Consider the following 19,809-nt stretch of genomic DNA (forward strand, 5'->3'; position numbering starts at 1 on the left):
CTGCCGTAAGTTACGGACTCGCTTTATGAAACGAGGACCTGGTCGGTCATCCATACTTTGTTCATGTAACTTCGATTTAACCCGTTCATTTTCACTTGGTCAAGAAAGAACAAGAATGATAAAGGGATCACACCTTACCTTTTTTAGCGAATCGGCGATTTTGCTTATCGTTGATGATTCGGTGGTGATGATGGAAAATTTATTCCATTTGTAGTGTTTCAGCAGGGCCACAGCAGATTTCGTCACCTGAAACAGAAACAAAGCAAATTAACGAAAGCATGCGATTGAAACAGGTCGCATAAGATAATTAAACCTATAGTTATTGTTATAACCGACTGCGAGATCACTATGGTCAGGTGTGATCCACAGTCATTTAGTGGAAGCGCTAAATGTGTACGGAGTTTGTGGGTATATGTGAGTGACTGATGAGAAAATTAGAGAATGCATTACTGCGTCAAAGAGAGAGAGAGAGAGAGAGAGAGAGAGAGAGAGAGAGAGAGAGAGAGAGAGAGAGAGAGAGAGAGAGAGAGAGAGAGAGAGAGAGAGAGAGAGAGAGAGAGAGAGAGAGAGAGAGAGAGAGAGAGAGGGAGGGAGAGGGGGGTCTGACACTGCAGCAAATATCCTGCCGTTCCTCCCTAGTGAAAATAAGCGAGGACCGATGCCCACCCGGCCCCGAAGGGATTATGTACCGCACCGCCTCTACCATTAGGGCCGACACAAAACTCCCGTAACAAACATTGACTATTGAACAAACGTGGAAAGATGCGTCAATGCATTCAGCTAATGCAATGGAAAGGAAATATGCCTGTACTTGTGTGCAAAAATAATGGATGATGATACAGCGAATGGGTGAATCTGTTTCTATTATTCAAATCAAGAAAGACTTTTGTTGGACGGTCAGTATTTTAGGTACCTATTGTATAGGTGTCCCTCGTTTCGGTGCAAAGCACCAATCTTACCTAAATGAATCCTAAGTGAATCTGCACCGGCACGGTTGGAAATAGCACGTTTTGCACATAAGGTTTCCGGATCCTCCTCTGCCCCCCCCCCCCTAGACCGACCGATCTAGTCTATACTTATTTGGCAACATAAACACTCAAACATGCAACTGGTGCATGCTTTCATTTCGTGACAGTGACTTCATCCGTATGACGCAAAGCCGTTAAATATAGCACCAAAATCTGCCCCGGTAAGAATTGAGAGGGCACGGTACCGTCTGAAAATAACCCCTGCCTTTGCAGCGATAAGCATCTTAACGCCCCCTTACATGGATCAAGACGTGGTTCATGGCTATTTTTAACAGGCTTTAATTCACTTTCACTCATAGACTGGCCGACTGACGAGGATAGGTGGAGAGGAACCAGACAATCGAGATAATCATAGGGGATGGACAAAGACAGGGGAAAAAACGAAAAACGGACAAGGACAGAGGAGAGAAACCGCTGAAACATGGAGAAAGAGAAAGAGAAAGAGAAAGAGAGAGAGACAGAGTGGGTGAGTGAGAGAGAGAGAGAGAGAGAGAGAGAGAGAGAGAGAGAGAGAGAGAGAGAGAGAGAGAGAGAGAGAGAGAGAGAGAGAGAGAGAGAGAGAGAGAGAGAGAGAGAGAGAGAGAGAGATGCGCTGACCGGCCTGTGACTTGTTGTGACAGGCTGGCCTTGCTAGTCGACATTTCTGCCTGTAAACCCACCGTGGCAGACCGAGTCATGGCCCAGCCTGTGCTCCTCACACCGCAGGGCCTGGCCAAGATTACTTTACTGAGGGCCCGGCCGTCTGAGCCTGAAGAACACTCCCATTCGAATCAAGTGACACTGGTGTCAGGCTGACAAATGACAGTCGATGAATTAGTGCAGCTGAGCGGACTTCGAACCCGAGCACACACACTGAGCATCGCGTGACCCCGGCAGTGACCAAGTGATAATTAGCGAAGGCGGATTGACAGCACACGGTCCTCCCTGAGCGGCTGGTCAGCGGCTAATCGATTACCAGAAACACACCGATAATTGCTAAATGTGGACGCTGAGTAAGGGTTCTGGAAGCGCATCAGTTATTCATAATTAGGCAAGAGCATGTGCATAAGGCTATAAATAACTTCACATACACAACGAACTGCTCTGATGTTCATTCGGGTATAGAAGTTGGGATGTGCTGCGCTCATGCTACGAAGTCGTCGCGCCGGCTTCGTCATACGATCACTGAGAAACCAATCAATGAGAAACCCTAATTATTACATTATTAAATAAGGCTGAGTGAGGCGGACCCGGCCGTCAATCATCGCCTGTCCTCAGGCGTCCCTTCTCACCAATTAAGCATTTCCATTCATGAGAGGAGAGCAAAGCGAAACGGCGTTTTGTAATTCATTTCCTTCATAAGATATCAGACTCATAAATTAGAAGGTGTCGGAAAATATAGACCGAGATTCTAAATCCGTATGCTGTTTAGAGTACCTACCAGGACCAGTGTTTACAGTGTCCATCAAGCATGAACTCAGGAATGTAAACTACATCAGTGAGTTGGAACTTTTTAACACCGCAGTACTCCACATCTTATCAGCATTGGCGCTCACGGCACCAAAACAGCCAGCAATGTCGATCTGACAAGAGCACATAGTAACACAAACACCTGATTTTAGAAGCGGCTCCGCATCAAACGCGGCTCTCATCTCTCCGGACCCGCCTTGTCATCGAGCGGCGGAGCGGAGAGGGCACGGCCGCGGCCCGGTCCCGGTGGGAACGGAACCGCTCCGTCGGTCCCATCAGCCGCCAGTACACACAGAGGTGAATACCGCCGGGGACTCGCAGTGGCGGCGGCGCCCCAGGTGCCGGCCCGGTGGCGCCGGCCGGCCGCGCCAGCCCTCTGCACGGTGCACTGTGCACCACACATACTGCAGTGCACGTGTCTGGCGGCGGTGGCTATTTTTAGCCCGGTGCACGGGAGCCGGTTCCATCGCCGCCGGCCAGACAACACGGACAGCCGACACAGGGGGTATATTACAGCGCGGAAACGGCACGATACGGACACAATACGACAGCAGGGACACAGCGGCACAGCATGGACAACAATGGCAAAGCAGCACAAGGACAGAACATTCCAAACATCGGCCACTCGGCACGGCACGGACACCATGATGATTGATGACTTTTAACTTCGGCGTTTGAGGCCCCTTCGCGTTCGATCACGAAATGAAAATGCTCAAACGCATTGCAGGCGCTGTAAAGAAGGTAGTCAGTCACTCGGAGAAAGCTAACCATGTGGATTATGCACTAGCTATGCAGAATGAGTAGGTACCACCCGCAGCACGAGATGTATGTAGGTATAGGTAGTTAATAATGCATGCCGTTTCCGAGTAAGTTTCCTCTCGCCTATCAGTAGAACACGGCATGCGTGCAATGTGCATGTTCAACTGACGATCGGCCTGTGTGCACTGTGCACGTCCCATGCGAGCTGACCCGCGGACCGAGTTTCCCTCCCTCTCCGCGATGTCACGGCCCGGCCCGGCCCGGCCGGCTGTGGTGCGATCCCCAGTGCTGACACCGCTCCTACTGTCTATACCGACCGCATGATCAATCCCAAGGGCGACCAGTGAACTTTGCCGACGACCTTTCCCGCTGCAACCAACATTGGGCTGTTGCGAGGGATGTGCTATGAATTCAGAATCGTCAGACGTGTTTTAGGCCTTTACCGCACAGCGCATTAAAATGGTGATCATACTTACTGCCGATACCCAATAGAAAACATATTATAGGTAAGTACCACAAACAAGATAACTTGTTTAAAACTTTAAAAGGTCCTTCTTAATAAAAATAAAACGCAAGAGGCTGAATGCATAATGTGCAGTTAACCTGCCACACAATGCACAGTTTATGCATTGCTTAATGCATTGGGATACAGTCAATTGCAAATGATTTTCACTCTGAACATCCGTATTGAACGATAATACGTAGTTAGATATTATCCAGACGGAGGATATTAATTTCTTAACCAAGTTAAGCAGATGGCACTGGACTGGTTCATTATTCAGTGATTTCGGAATTATTAAGTTGAGCCCCACCTCGGTAAGAAAGCCCGTGTAATGCTACGCGTTGGGATTACCTAAAGTTTCCTGGGCTTGCACTGACTGATCCGCCGCGCGTGGTGACTTCTGGCATGCCTAAGCGTATAAGGAACATAAAATCGAAGTCGAAACCCACTATCGAGTTTGCTTACCGCTCGAAACTTTCGACACCAGAAAACGTTAACTGAAAAAGGGACAGTTCAAGACAAAACAGGAGATGATTATATTATTGATTACAAAAAAAAAAATAGATCGTGTACTTATTCAATTTCACATGACAGATGGAAGAAACATCACCATTCAACGCATCAGCCGCTACTTTAAAACAGATTTTCACTGATGCGTCTATGGGTGGGCACATTTGTGTTGGACTTTAGATCACCTCACGCATGTTCTTTGTTCATGTACCTAAATGCTAACTCAGCCAGTGTACGCCCGTGTTGCAGGCCGCTATGCCGGGTGACCGACAGCCTGCCGACCGTGGACGTTTATTGACAGACTGTGGTTCCCAGTAAGGCAGTAACGCCTAAAGGTCCAGTTCAAACTGGCATTCTGTAGGTATCGCCGATGCTAGCAGATGTCGCAAGGCGTTATGTTCATCGGAAAGACATCAGGCATATCTGAGCTAAAAATAGATTTTGTCAAGTCATCCTGACGATGTAGGTGAAATGTGACCGGCTACTTCTCAGAAACCATGTGTTGTCACTTGTATGTACATACTACGGTCTACGAGTTCGATATTTGTGCGCACATCGCATACATAACAAGCCGATGGACCGGAAAAGCAGTGAACAATAGGCGTTCCTGGCCGACGCGACCGACGCAGGACCCGCGGGCGGCGGTTCGGGGCGGGAGCGGGGCCGGGTCGTGGTCCCGCAGTGCCCGTGGGCGGCCGGCGCGCAGCGACAGCCAGCACAAACGGCCGCACCCGCGCCCACCGCCTTTGGTAGCGTCGTGCCCGGCCATGGGTCAGGTCAGAGGGCACCCGCCCCTCTGATATAGCGCATTGTGAGCGCCTGCCGCCGGCAGAGACCGGAGCATGACACTGCACACAGGGACACAGACTCAGAGACAGAGACGGGTTATCGGTCACACCGCAGCTGAATAAGGCCAGCGGGCGCTGTGAACCGAACGAGCAGCCACAGGTGTATGCCGCCAACTCAGTAACGGATATACGGCACAATGCAAATCACAGCGCACGGGGTGAGGTAAAGTCAGACTTTAATTCATAGCGCTATCTTGTTCCGCACCTTATCTAGTTCAAGCGCAGGGCACAGGCGTTACTGTCTCACACAATTAACTACACAACACGATACCTTCCTTCCGAGGCAAACGAGCTTCTACCAAACGCAGTCACTCTGAAGTCACTTAGTTATCAATGAGTTAGACTCAGCAACTTTCGTTCATAGACCCAGGATAACGAGGGCACTGCGTAAAACTGACACGGTGACGCACAAGTCGCCTGGTCGGCTGGCTGGCCCCAAATTGACGGAACTATGGCAGGCGCAGGAGGCCCCACACGAACGTCATTCTACACTTATGTGTGTCACCGGTAACATTGCCGTCTTCATAGTCGATTTGTGCCAGCTGGAATGACTCTCTTCCACAATGCCATTAACCCCGAAAACTTTGCACTCATTCCGTTAAATAATAAACAAACAGAGCTCTTGGTGGAACTCTCATGTCGCTAGTGTGGTAGTCCTTTCGGGTTAGCATTGCGCAGTCAAAATCAGGGCACTGACGAGTGTTTCTTTATTTCGGTGTTTATTCTTCCCCACTATGGAAAAAATCAAAATGCAACAAAATAATGAGAGAAAAGAAAAATTGATGGTAACTAAATGTCAAGATGCTGGGAGACAGACAAACAGTCACCGTCACCGGACATCGGTAAACTGGTTATGCCCGAACCATCTGTTCTCATCGAACCGTCACCAGAAACAGGACCGATAGCCACTCTCGAACCCTCCGAGAGTGGCTCGCCGGCCTCGGACCTGCCTCGTGTCCAGAACAATAAACAGGCGGTCACGGTCGGAATGGCCTTCTCAGACCGCTCAGCATCGCCACTGAAGCGCGATGAGATGACACACAAACGTCTAAAATCGTGTGTCATCTGAGCAGGGTTGTATACCAATCAAGTCGATTGAATTGATTGATTTGATTCAACGCGTATTTTGAGTTGATTGGATTGAGTCGATTGACTTTTCGAGATGACTGGTTGACTGACTCGTTTGACTTTAGCGACTGGTTGACTGATTTGATTCCCGAAAATTAGAGTGACTCGTATGATTGAGTCGATTGAATGGAAAGTTGAAATAAGTTTTAGTTGACGAAAAATAATGACACCAATTGATGACATCAAAGATCACAAAACTACACTGAAAACTGCTTGTCATCACAACTGCAATATGGGGTAGATGGCCAAATAAAGAACAGGGCCTAAACATGAACAGCCAACTTTGACTTTCAACTGCAATAACTGCTCCAATCCTGTGATAGAACCTGGCGATGCACCTACCTACCTTTCTGCACTCAGCAGGAAACTTTTTTTTTAATCCAGATGATAAAGTGCAAGGCCCTATATACTAATAAAGTGTGATTAATTACTAATTCACATCTCCACATCTCCTCAGAAACAACCCACTGAACTCTATAAATATCTGAAACTCACTGAACTCTATAATGAAACCCCTACAAAAATAACTGAAACAAAAGCGCCGTTTTCGTCTCGCTAATTACGTTTACATTAATAGCTAATTTGCTGCATTGTTTAATTTGCAGCAGAACGTTTGTTGATCCTTTTCTCCTGAGAGCCTAGGCATAACATATTTAATATATTTCATTTTCCTTAAAATATTTTACCGAATATTATTAAGTGGGTTTATTTCAAATGAAATAATAATTAAAACGAAATTGGTGTTGTATAACCGATTTATTTTATGATGATCTACCATACTACATGATAATCAATGACGTCATCTTACCAAAAAATCAAAAGACGTAGAATAAGGATTTATAAAAGCTAAGCATACTTCTTGGCAAAACGTTTTCTTTGTTTTTTCGCAGTCGCACCAACGGCATTTAATTTTCCTTGTTCTTCTTCCTTTGTCCTTAACTTATCCTGTGGTTCCAGAGTCCCTGTCCTTTCCATTTCCTTTTAAATATATTTTTAATGCTCATCCCTATCCCCCAGTCCTAACAGTTTCAAATTGTATTGCAATAAAATGTTTTGAATTCTTCACATATAACCTATCTACCTTCGTTGGTACTGTTGGTAGCCCGTGACACATTGACACATCTAGGCAGGTAAGTAGGTACCTACCTGCTTTCCTGCTGTCTTCATAAAGCATACCTAATGAAGTTGTCAAATTTGTAGCACATTTTCAACACTATTCAATATGGTGTCAGTGTGGCATGTAACCTAGCTAGGTTCATTATGTTCAGGGTTCAATTCAGAAGAGCTCCGCATAACTCACATAAGAGACAGACGGGGGCTTTACATGGGGTAGATGGCCTGATGACTTAGCTGGAATATGGCCAAAATTAAATTGACAACTTTAAGGTGAAAGGTGGTGATTTGGGTTAAGGGGCGTTTGTTGAAGTCAACTACTGGGTTATTTTGCACCCATTAAATGAAACTTCTGCTCCAATTCTACCCATTGAACCTCAATATCATGATCCACCTGTCCATCACTAGGTATCCTTCCTTATTACATAGAAAATTTGAATGGCATGGCAATTTATAATTTTAAATGACAATATTTTTGTTTCTTCTGTAGGTAGGTAGGTAGGTAGGTACACCAGACTGCTATGGACACTTTTCCAAGTTGGTGGGGCAAAAAACCTAATGTATATCTTGGTTTGAGTCGTTTGATTGAGTTGATTGATTCCTTTCATTGTCGCGTTTGAGTCGATTGAATCAATTCCCGAAAACTGCTCTGACTTGATTGATTTGATTGGTTTCCCAAATTTGTCGTGATTGAATTGATTGCTATTGATTGAGTCGTATACAACCCTGCATCTGAGCACTTCCACATCAAAGTAGGCCGTTTCCTCAGTAATAAGTGGCGCTGGAGCTCTCTGACTGTTCACCCAACTGCTAATGGACCTGCACTGTGCTTTTCCTGAAACCTTCCTATCCCTAAATGGGCAGACTGGAAGCGGCCATGGTCAAGTGGTGGATATCGTCCCATTCGTCTGCTTGTTGTGACATTTGTAGATCGCACAGGATCTAGATTCGCCAGGGGCGGATCCAAGGGGGGGGGGGGGTCACATGGGTCATGGCCCCCCCCCCCTTGAGGCCCGGGGGCCCAAAGACCTGCCAGGGGCACCACCGGCCTATCAGGGGTATCACAGTCCTGACAGGGGCACCACAGGACCACCAGGGGCACCACAGGCCTAGCAGGGACACCACGGGCCTGGTGCCCCTGGGCCCTGACAGGACTGTCACGCCCCTGACAAGCCTGAAGTGTCCCCGGCAGGGACGTGGTGCCCCTGACAGGCCTGAGGCGCCCCTGCAAGGCCGGTGGTGCCCCTGGCAAGCCTGTGGTGTCCATGGTAGGCCTGTGGTGCCCTTGCTAGGCCTCTGGTGCCCCTGACAGGCTTGTAATGCCCCTGGAAGGACTGTGGTGCCCCTGGGCCCTGACAAGCCTGAGGTGCCCGGCCATGACAGGCCAGTGGTGCCTTGCTAGGTCTGTGGTGCCCCTGGCAGGCCTGTGGTGCCCCTGGCAGGCCTGTGGTGCCCCTGGCAGGCCTGTGGTGCCCCTGGCAGGCCTCTGGTGCCCTTGCTAGGCCGCTGGTACCCCTGCGCCCTAAGAGGACTGGTGCCCCTGAAAAGTCTGAAGTGCCCCTCGGCAGGCCCGTGGTGCCCCTGACAGGCCCAAGGTGCCCCTGCGAGGCCGGTGGTGCCCCTGGCAGACCTCTGGTGCCCCTGGCAGGTCTGTGGTGCCCCTGGCAGGTCTGTGGTGCCCCTGGCAGGTCTGTCCCTGGGCCCTGACAACCCTGAGGTGCCCCTGACAGGCCCGTGGTGCCCTTGTTAGGCCTGTGGTGCCCCTGGCAGGCCTCTGGTGCCCTTGCTAGGCCGCTGGTACCCCTGCGCCCTAAGAGGACTGGTGCCCCTGAAAAGTCTGAAGTGCCCCTCGGCAGGCCCGTGGTGCCCCTGACAGGCCCAAGGTGCCCCTGCGAGGCCGGTGGTGCCCCTGGCAGACCTCTGGTGCCCCTGGCAGGTCTGTGGTGCCCCTGGCAGGTCTGTGGCGCCCCTGGCAGACCTGTGTTGACTGGTGCCCCTGCTAGGTCGCTGGTGCCCCTCACAGACCTGTGGTGCCCCTGGGCCTTGACAAGCCTGAGATGCCTGGCTATGACAGGCTCGTGGTGCCCCTGATAGACCAGTGGTGCCCTTGCTAGGCCTGTAGTGCCCCTGGCAGGCCTCTGGTGCCCCTGCTACCCCTGCGCCCGGCCGAAGACTATGGTGCCCCTGAAAAGCCTGAAGTGCCTCTCGACAGGCCCGTGGTGCCCCTGACAGGCCCAAGTTACCCCTGCAAGGTCGGTGGTGCTCCTGGCAGGCCTCTGGTGCCCCTGGCAGGTCTGTGGTGCCCCTGGCAGGCCTGTGTTGACTGGTGCCCCTGCTAGGCCGCTGGTGCCCCTCACAGGCCTGCGGTGCCCCTGGAAGGACTGTGGTGCCCCTGCCCCTAGGGGTGCTCATGGGCCCAACAGGCCCGTTGTGCCCCTGACAGGCCTGTCGTGTATACTTGCTAGACCTGTGGTGCCCCTGCTTCCTGGCGGGCCTGTGGCGCCCCTACAAGGCCGTAGGTGCCCCTGACAGGTTTGTGGTGTCCCTGGAAGGACTTTGGTGCCCCTGACAAGCCTGAAGTGTCAAGGACAGACCCTTTAGACGCCAGGGTCAAGTTCGTCGGACTGACAACGATTCGCTTACCTGATAACGTTCCTGGTAAGTACTCACTACTCAGCGTCCACAACATATATACACATAGCACATTCATATATACTTGCTTACAATTGGTAAATGTGGTTGTGGCAAAAGTTAAGATACTGACTAAAAATAAAAATTAAAAAGAAAAAAAAAACTGAAAACGGGGGCACCACCAAAATGAAGTGGACGAAATCCGTTGAGTTTTTAATTTTGGGTATAGGTAGGGGCACCACTTCGATTCATGACCCTCCCCTTGGAGTTTTCCTGGATCCGCCCCTGAGATTCGCTGAGCCCGGTACCGACACGACCCGGTTGCACGCGTGGTTGCAGGGCGCCCGTGTTCCTCAGCGGCGGAGGACGTTTTTGCCATCGACTGGCTGCGACAACACTACAGAACTGTGCCAATGAACATGGAAAATAAAACCGCTGATGACCGCAGATTATAAACTGTGCACTATCAAATGCATGACAATATTTAATTTCATCTTTTTTATCAAGTTCTTAACAATAAACCAAGGACCGAAGGCCGCAGAGCGACGCATGGCTTTTGCTACTCTGTCGTTGCAGCACCAGAAAGGTTTTACGACGCATGCACAGAAACACGTCCCGCCACAAAATCAACAAGAAGATTTTCGATTCACAATAACCGCCTGAAGCCTGAAGAGAAACTGTGCGGTGACAGCCGCCTGAGGAAATACTGTGCCGCAATGGCCGCCTGAACAGATACTGCGCCGCAATGACCGCCTGAACCGATACTGCCGCCGCAATAACCGCCTGAAGAGATACTGTGCCGCAATGACCGCCTGAAGAGATACTGTGCCGCAATGACCGCCTGAACAGATACTGCGCCGCAATGACCGCCCGAACCGATACTGCGCCGCAATAACCGCCTGAACAGATACTGTGCCGCAATGACCGCATGAAGAGATACTGTAAAGCAGCGACCATCACAGTACTAATTAGTTATCTTTAGTTTTAACAGCCGATACTGTAAAGAAAAAAATGGAAACTGCAAAAAGAAACTTCATAAACCCAGAAATACGAATCGAAGAGACTGCTACCTGCCGATCGATTTTTGTTTATCTTCCGCGAGGGAGGGCTGAGAGAGAGAGAGAGAGAGAGAGAGAGAGAGAGAGAGAGAGAGAGAGTCGAACCGGTTTTAGCCGTTGGTTCACTGCCTTCTTCCTTTGCCCGTGTATCGGTGCTTTCAAGAGAGATTGTGCACCTTCTTGTGGAAAAGGTTTGGGACCGCCAGGAGTCAGTTGATTGAATATCTATACCTACTAGTGATGTCAATTACAGAAAATCTGAACACCGATACCAAACCAAATCCCAACACAAATCGTAAAGAAATACCGATACCGAACCAACTTCATAACATGAGGGAAATACCGACTTTTTACCAATTTCTCAGCCTCTTACACATTAGTGAGGGCTCATAATACCAACAATATACCAAGTACATTAGGATTGAAATACCAAATACCAAGTTGGTATCGGTTTGGTATCGGTATACCAAAAAGTTGGTATCCGATTGACATCTCTAATCTGTACCTATGTATGCGTAAAGTGATAAATCATTTTCCAGCTTTGGAAACTGTGATCATAAGCCGATGTTTCTGAGCTGTAAAACGTGCACATAAAAAACTTTGGCGAATGCGAAAACAGTATTACCTAATGGCGTGAGCTGTGAAATGATGAACCTTGAACAGCTGCAGTGGCTAACAACCCTTTCGCCTTCTTTGAGTGTCGATATTGGGAAGACGGTAGCTTATTTCAGGAAGAAACCTTCATTCCTTGAAAGGAAGCGTAACTCAAACAGAACATCGAGTTGCACAAAAAGTGATACCGCTATAAAAAGTAGAGGTTCCACCAAACATAATTCAAGACAGGCACGACGATTGCGTCCAGAACAAAACAGTCAGAGCGTGGTTGAGGCGTCAGTCACGTTTAGAACAGATTTCTCTCGACAACGAGTGAACCATGCATGTCACCATTATTGACAGCCACGCGGGGCGCAGAGGGTCACCCGTCTCGGGTCATCCTGCGGCCGGCCGGGAGGCCCGTCCGAAATCGGTGAATTGCCTGGACTCGACTGGGACGCCGGTGGCGCCGCCCAGTGCCGGGATGGTGAAACTGCCGCCACCAATCACCGTCCGGAGTCTGCCACTCCCTTCTGCAGGCCACGCCCCCTCGGCACCGACCGATGTCGGCTGCAGTCGCAGATCCGTCAGCTGTGACCGTAATGGCCTCTGGAGACGGCCGCGACTGGGTATCCGTCTACCTATATAAGCCTTGGGCTGGGAGCTCTCCCCCCACCGTTCCATGCTTCTATCCTCAGGATACTGAAATCCTTCTCCTCCACGCCGCAACCCCCTTCCGGGCTAGACACTGGACAGGCAACTTTATCTCATGCGGGCTGCTCCCTTGGAGCGGCACCGCTGCTCCCGAGGGAGCGCACCCCGTAGCCGGGTGCAGTGAGTACCTTGGGGCTGGGTGGCCTGTCCTCTCGACGGGCTCAGCCCCGGTGACTCACTAGGGTGCCTGCCCAGACCAATGTCTCCCCCTATATCCTATCATCCTTCCGGCCCTGAAATGGTCTAATTGGACCGAAAGGGCCTAACCCAACAAAACTTTTCAAACTTTAAGCTCTCCCCCAGTTCAGACTTCAGAACATGATGACTTTTCGACCAGTGATACCTATTGATGGCTCTGCGTAATGAGTCACTCAAATTATCGACACTTCGTGCATCAGTTATAGCGCGGTGTTCAGTTACTTTTGCAGAGCCCGATTTAACTGAAAAATATCATCATCTGGGGCTTGCTCGCTGGTTCTCCCTTCAGTCGGGAAACACGGACGGACACGGACAACACGGACACCAACTAGTTCAGTTAGAAAACGGGCTGTCGGAAACAAACTTTAAAACAAACTAGCACAACCGAACATGATTCTATTTGATATCATTCGAACTCTCCACATGAACATTTCAACAAATTTTAATGTTTGCAAAGACAAAAGCACTTAAATTTAACAGACAAAATGGATCTGAAGAAGAGGCAAGCCGGGATGCAGTCTAGTGTAGTGCCTAAGCTTCAGCTTTCGCTCATTCATCATCGCAGTCATTAACTATTGGCAAATTGAATGCTACCGTACCTACAGTGAACGCATGTTTGTTAAATTGTAAATTGTTCATGTTCATGTCGTCTAAAGCCTATCTACTGAATACTATCTGCGTTATCTGCCTATCTGCCAGAGCCTATTTTAAGGGAATTTGACTGGGGGGGCAACCTGGAAAATTGTCTTTAATAATCCATTAACCCTCGCCCGTATTGGTGTTTCCAGTAGCGAGCGTATAGGGGGGGGGGGGGTCCGTTGGACCCTCCCCCTTGCCGTTTCGCCCCTGATCGAGCTAGAGCTTCGCGGAAAAAACGACCGTGTTGCCCGTGATAAAAGGAAGCCGATTATACCCAATTTTAAGGTCCTAGGTCATCGGTTGACCTTCCAGGTCAGGTCATTGACCCAAAAGTCGGGAAAATCGGGACCTGTTAGAGCGTCGTAAAGAGTGGCTGCTATGGTTTTTCGGGGTGCTGATCACGAATATCATGTTAGTTATGATCATAGATGATGTCTTCATGCATTTAGGCCAGGTCAGGTCAGGTCAGGTCAACCAGTAAGGGTTTTGCCGGGTATTCGTAGTAGGTGGCAACCGCCTCTGACAGCTTCGTAACATGTTACGAAGGCACCAAAACTACTTCGTAAATGGTCAAATGGTTGCTTAATTCGAATTCAGCTCCAAAAACTAGCCTAGAAAGTAGAAACATATAAAACTCGAAAATGTGAACCGAGGTCATCAAAGGTAAATGATCTGACCTGACCTTCCGGTGATCTTGACACCCACCCTAATGCATGGGAGCTACATCATATCCCATGTTTGAACGTTTGAAACCACGAAAAGACTGCAAACGCGCGGCTAATGCGAGGCGACATACGCCGAATCGCGACCTCGGCCAAACATGGTGCCACTGCCATGATGCTAGGCCGCCGGTGCATCTGAAAGAACTGTGGTGCCCCTGACAAGCCTGAAGTTCCAACGACAGGCCCATGATGCCTTTGCGAGGCCGGTGGTGTCCACGTGAGGCCGGTGGTGCCCCTGGGCCCTGACAGGACTGTGGTGCTCCTGACAAGCCTGGAGTGTCCCCGACAGGCACGTGGTGCCACTAACAGGCCCAAGGTGTCCCAGTCCCTGCGAGGCCGGTGGTGTCCCTGCCAGGCATGTGGTGTCCATACTAGGCCTCTGGTGCCCCTGACAGGTCCGTGGCGCCCTTGCTAGGCCTATGGTGCCTCTGGCAGGCCTATGGTGCCCCTGGCGGGCCTGTGGTGGTACCCCTGACAGGCCCAAGGTGGTGCCCCTGCGAGGCCGGTGGGGCCCCTGGCAGGTCTGTGGTGCCCCTGGCAGACATATGGTGCTCTTGCTAGGTTGATGGTGCTCCCAACAGGCCTGTGGTGCCCCTGACAGGCCGGTGGTGCCCCTGGCAGGCCTGTGGTGTCCCCGGGCCCCAAGAGGGTGGGGGGTCATGACCCATATGACCCACCCTTAGATACACCACTGGTCATTACTTACAGACTGACTCATTTGACATCCATTGCAAAACAAGTCACAGTAGTTACGTAGTATGTTTGTCACCCTGTTCCTTTATGCCCATTTTTATAGTGGGCAAATCTCGACGACTAGGGGGGCAATTCTGTTGAGTGCGGGGGCATTTGCCCCCCCAGTTAACATGTTAAAATAGGCCCTGCTATCTGCCTGCGTTATTACAGCCGCAGAAAATGAGCAAATGAGGGTTACATTAACGACCTGTACCTAAAGTTTAGGTATAAGTCGTTTTGGTATTGAGCACATCCGACATCGGTCGCAAATCTCTTCGTAATGTACATTTCCTTCGCTCAAGTATTTGAGTTATATCAAAAGTAGCCCACATAAGTAGAACGGACATGGCAGTTCTGTACGGCTCCCGGTTGACACTAAACTTATTAGGGCAAGTAAAATATTCGTGATTCGGATGTTTATACAGTATAATGCGACTTTGGGGCATTCACCGGAAGGAATTACCGGGCACGAAGCCTGAGCATCCTTAGCGCATTATGTGCTCGACATGCAAACTAAAGCGGCGGTGAACTGGAATGCATCACGAAACATAGCCCCTCCTGGATATGAGGAAGCTTCGATCATATATGTTATGAAAATATCCTCATCTGATGGATAGATAAAAAATAAAGGATGGATAAAAAATTAGTGCACTTCCCATCCATGTCTGAAAGTACATGCTACTATAAGTGCTGACAGTCCTAAGAACAGCATCCATGAGAGTTGATCGGTGTCTGGGAGTTGGGGCACGGGCATGACCAGCTCGCCATCAGTTCACCATTTAAATGACCGAATGAGAATAAACCGATAGTGTCACAGCCCACGGAACAGACTAAATACAAAAGTCATGTGCGATTACTACGCTAAAGGCATCATCAATATTAAGAACTTCGGTTCATTTATTATGAACGTACATATTGGAACAAATGATCAGTGATCTCATCCAACGGCCTATAACGAATGGTGTAAACGTCACTCGATGGCGGGTGTACCTATCTGTCCACAAGGCTGCTGTATCTCCCATCCCGCGCCGTGAGGTGCGCATTCGACACGCAGTCTCCGCCGACGCAATGATTTTAACCATCCAGCCATGTTTCATGGACCAGTCTGCGCGCCCGGTACAATCAAAACTCGTCACCAAGGGAATTAGCCCTATCCAGCCGCTCCCCAATTAAGGAGTGGCTGGAGAGCCCGGTTCTGCGACATGTCATAACTAAGGCATGTTATGGTTTGGGGAACAGTGGTGTATGGATTCGTTTGCCCATCTGTCTGGGGTCGGTCTTTTTTTGTGGTTAAACTATTGATGTGCTTGTAAGTGTGACTGTAGGTCAATCTCCGTTTCGGTTCGTGCTCTGTCTCTTGGTCTGTCCATGGGCGTGTTTGTCTATGAGCTAGTACGTGAGTAGTAAGGTGTATGCGTCTCTCGTCCGTCTGGTTGTGCGGCCAGCGTTGTATTCTTGGCGATTAACTTGTGTGGTGATTTGCATGTCCCGCCGAACACTGGTCTACGGGCAGGCGTCGGCCTCAGGTCCGTTTGTTAGGTACCTGGAAGTATTTGTGGTACTTACAAACATGTCACCGTTTTGTGCCCATCTTTAGTCTACGTGTTTGCTTGTATAAATTAGCTCTCTGTTTCGTTGTCTTCATTGTTAGCCAATTTGTTTGTGTGCCCGTGTCTATGTCTATGATCCTCTTCAAGTGTGTCTGTGATTTGTTTGTTTCTCTCTATTCTCAGTGTCGTCTCCTCTCTCCCCTCTCCTCTCCTCTCTATTTTGGCATTTTATATACCTGTTTGTCTGCAGGTATGTGTTTGTCTCTTAGTCTCGGAGTGGTTGCTTGCCTGTCTGTTTGCCACCGACCCGGGTCGGGGGGCCGGGCCGGGCCGGGCCGGGCCGGGCCGGGCGGTGAGTGACCTTCACCAGTCAAGCCGCGTATATTCTGCAGCTATTTTTAGCCGGCCGTAAGTCGGGCCGCGACGAGCTGCAGCCGCGGGGGCAGCCCTCCCATCCCCTCCGTACACAGCAGGTGGGAGCAGGCGGCGGCACGTCGCTGTATACAGGGCCACGTTTCAGTTTCAAAAAGCGAGTCCGTAACTTACGGCGGCTTTTGGTCTTGTATTGCAAGTGCATGTGAAGCGATAAATTTATTTCCCCTTCTCCCTTCTGTTCTTGCTTGCAAGATAAATGAATTCAAAGATTCAAACTAACGCCATCGCTTCACATGCACTTGTAATACAAAACCAAAAACCGCCGAAGTTACGGACTCGCTTTATGAAACGAGGCCCAGGACACAGACGGCTGGCCGGGAGCAGGTCACCGGTGACCAGATACACCGCGCTGACCTGACCGAGTTTACCTGAATCTGACCTGATGAGACCTATACATTATACAGACCCTATCTGACTTCAAATGGAGCCATTGTGTAAAAAGTGTGGAACGTTGACAGCCCGACTCGAGCTTAAACAGACTGATCTCACTTTAGACAGCCTGACATCACACAAATCGATACAAGGGCAGCCAAAGGGTGCAAACATTCGATCGCTACGTAATCCTTGACGTCTGACATTTAAAAAGAGCCAACTGCGGCATCTTATGAGGCTATGAGCTACTTGGATAAAAATAGTCACTAAATGTGGATCATTTTGTGTGTGTATTTACTGTTCAAATGCTTAACACTGCCTCCGGATGACCGGTCCGCCAAATTCCTTCCTCTGAAGCTGATCGCAATTACGTGTGCGGCAGCCCCCCCCCCCCCCCCCGACCACCGCAGGGTCCAGCCAAAGGCCGGCGAGGCGGGGGGCCTCTCCGTCTCCGAAGACGCCACAATCAGACATTCCAGTAACAAACGCCGACTCAACCAATCCGAGCCGCGGGCGTGCCGCGGTCATCTCCGGAGCCCGAGCTGCGGATAAGGATCAGGGCGGCTCCGTTCCAGGAAAGGTGCCCAGAAATAGACGACTGAAGGCCCCGTGTGGTCACGCTGCTCGGTAGGGACTCGGCCTCACGCCACAACCGGTCCGACACCGAACGGGGAGAAACACGCACCAATCACCAGAGTCCAATGCTGCAAGGTAACTGACATGGGTATTTACCGCTTTACTGTCCACATATGTGTAACATGTGCGAATGTGCGATGTTATGGGTAAAGTTGATCAATTCTGCAGTGACAACCTACAATACGCAATCGAATAAGCACCTAACTGGTGGAGGCTGCTAATAGTGAATTGCCTAACCATGGACAGGCTTGAATAAACTGGCAACGTTATGAAGAATAATCCCCTGCGATCGTGAGCTTTTGAGACCAAAAATGTGCGAATGATGATTATAGAGAACTTACCTGAGTTTCAGGTGGGTATGTGCGAGCGAAGTTGGGAAAATCTTCTTTGTTTGAAACCTCCTCGTCAGCGCATTTCTGAAAAAGAAACAGAGAAATAATTCAATTAAAGCGCAACATCAAATTACTCCCATGACATCAGCTACATCATCTTGATAAACTGGCAACGGTTGAAAGGATAAGTTGGACATCATAAAGCTGTATTCAGTATATTCATTATTATTTTGGAGTACATAAAAAGACGAAGAGTTTGGGTCAGCGGTCCTGTCATCCTGGTAAGTTCGTTTACGTCCTGTGAGCGGCTGTGTTTGAATTTTTGGTGACGTTTTCCAGCTCACCTCCTTACTATTGTTTCATTTCCATAGTTTGTCCGTTTCCGTTTACATTGTTCTACGTGAGCCTTCAGGACATCCTGTCTCTTTAATTTCCATTATTGTCTATTCTTATTAAACATAAGCATATTTTTTCACAGACTGAAGTATGATTCCAGAGAGTCGTATGCTGCCGTCAGATCACGACGGCTATGGGTGGAGGCTCGGACGGAGAAAGCACATCAGTCGGCAGCCCAACAGGTTCCCATCGCCCACTACGCAGCACTTCACAGTGCAGACGTTTTTGGTCAGTGTCCGAGGAACTTCTCACCGTCCTGACCAACCGCAAGACTCGTTGAGCCTGACGGCGGGTAAGTAGTGATATGGTCTTCTTCACCAGCGCCGGCACTTACACAACGCCCAGCGCTGGCCCGAGTAGCCTCAGCACCGGTCCCAACTCCCAGGTGAGCCACCCCCAGCTACGGCATTTGATGAGCCACAGCACCGGTCCCATACATGTAGACCATGTAGACTGAATTTAGTGTCGGTCCCCTAGGTTATACCCAGCACCAGCGCTGTATAAATGGAGCCCCAGCGCTGACACTCTTGGGTATTACCCAGCGTCGGTCCAGGGTGGCCCAGAGCGCGAGCTCCGGCTAACTTTGAACACTTGCAGTCGTGAGGGAGGGCTGTAGATAGAAGACCATCCACCCCTAAAAAGGCGAACGCTCATGGTCACCGCTGCCTGAGTAGGAACTGACCATGAGGTTGGACACTCGGCGTCCGACGGGAATCACTGGCCTTTCGGTCCGCTCCACCCGCCGACCGGGCTCCCGGCCGCCGTGTGCGGCAGGCTGGATAAGACAGCCGCTCCGGCCCGCCGCTGGACAGCCCCGCCGCCGGCGGGTACGGCCGCGCCGTGCCGTACCGAGCAGGGGTGCCGTTCCTCAGGCCGCCTTTGCCGGCGCCGCGGCCACGATGTTGGGCGCGCTCACGCGAGCCTCCGCCCCGTTCGGCCAGTGTACCCACGGGCGTTGAACTGCGAGCGAGGGCCGGTCTGCAGCGGCTGCCCAGACGGCGGCACCCGAGCTACGCTGGGCAGGCAGCTCCGGCAGACACGGCACAGAGGGCACCGGCTCAGTGTGAGCAGCCATCGACAGCGGCGTCAGACGGCAGTACCGGCGCCAGTCGGCACTGGTTGGAGCACCGGGTGTCACGACCTGCTGCCAGTCGCCAGACAGGACCCAGTGGCCACCGAAAGACATTACTCGGCAGCACGCAGCATTCTCAGAAGCGGCTCTGGCGAAGGCAGGACCGCCAAATCAACAACCAACACATAAAAGCTAACTTTTAAGCACACAGTCGGCGCGCAACCAGCCCAGGTCATATTGAGATAAATTTAGTCGTGTTACATCGGCATGAATGCTCACATCGGGTAAATCCCAGACATGAAATCCCATCTGAGCACTAAAAACAGGGCTTGTTGCGTAAGTTCCGGTCCAGGCCGTCTTAGCTTTGTGAGAAGAATTTGGCCTTAATGGT

General features: G+C 50.4%; 1 protein-coding gene across 1 annotated transcript in view; it reads right to left on the bottom strand.

Moving 5' to 3' along the window:
- Positions 1–19,809, bottom strand: part of LOC122378271 (receptor-type guanylate cyclase Gyc76C-like) — a 72,734-nt gene that overhangs the window by 19,589 nt on the left and 33,336 nt on the right. Inside the window, exons 2-3 of the mRNA XM_043359135.1 lie at positions 17,960–18,034; positions 139–246 (exon numbers count right to left, since the gene is read on the bottom strand). Coding sequence (XP_043215070.1) covers positions 139–246; positions 17,960–18,034 — 183 coding nt within the window. The remainder of the gene's footprint in view (positions 1–138; positions 247–17,959; positions 18,035–19,809) is intronic.

Source organism: Amphibalanus amphitrite, unplaced genomic scaffold (assembly GCF_019059575.1).
Source record: "Amphibalanus amphitrite isolate SeventyFive unplaced genomic scaffold, NRLGWU_Aamphi_draft 000057F_arrow, whole genome shotgun sequence".
Lineage (NCBI taxonomy): Eukaryota > Metazoa > Arthropoda > Thecostraca > Balanomorpha > Balanidae > Amphibalanus > Amphibalanus amphitrite.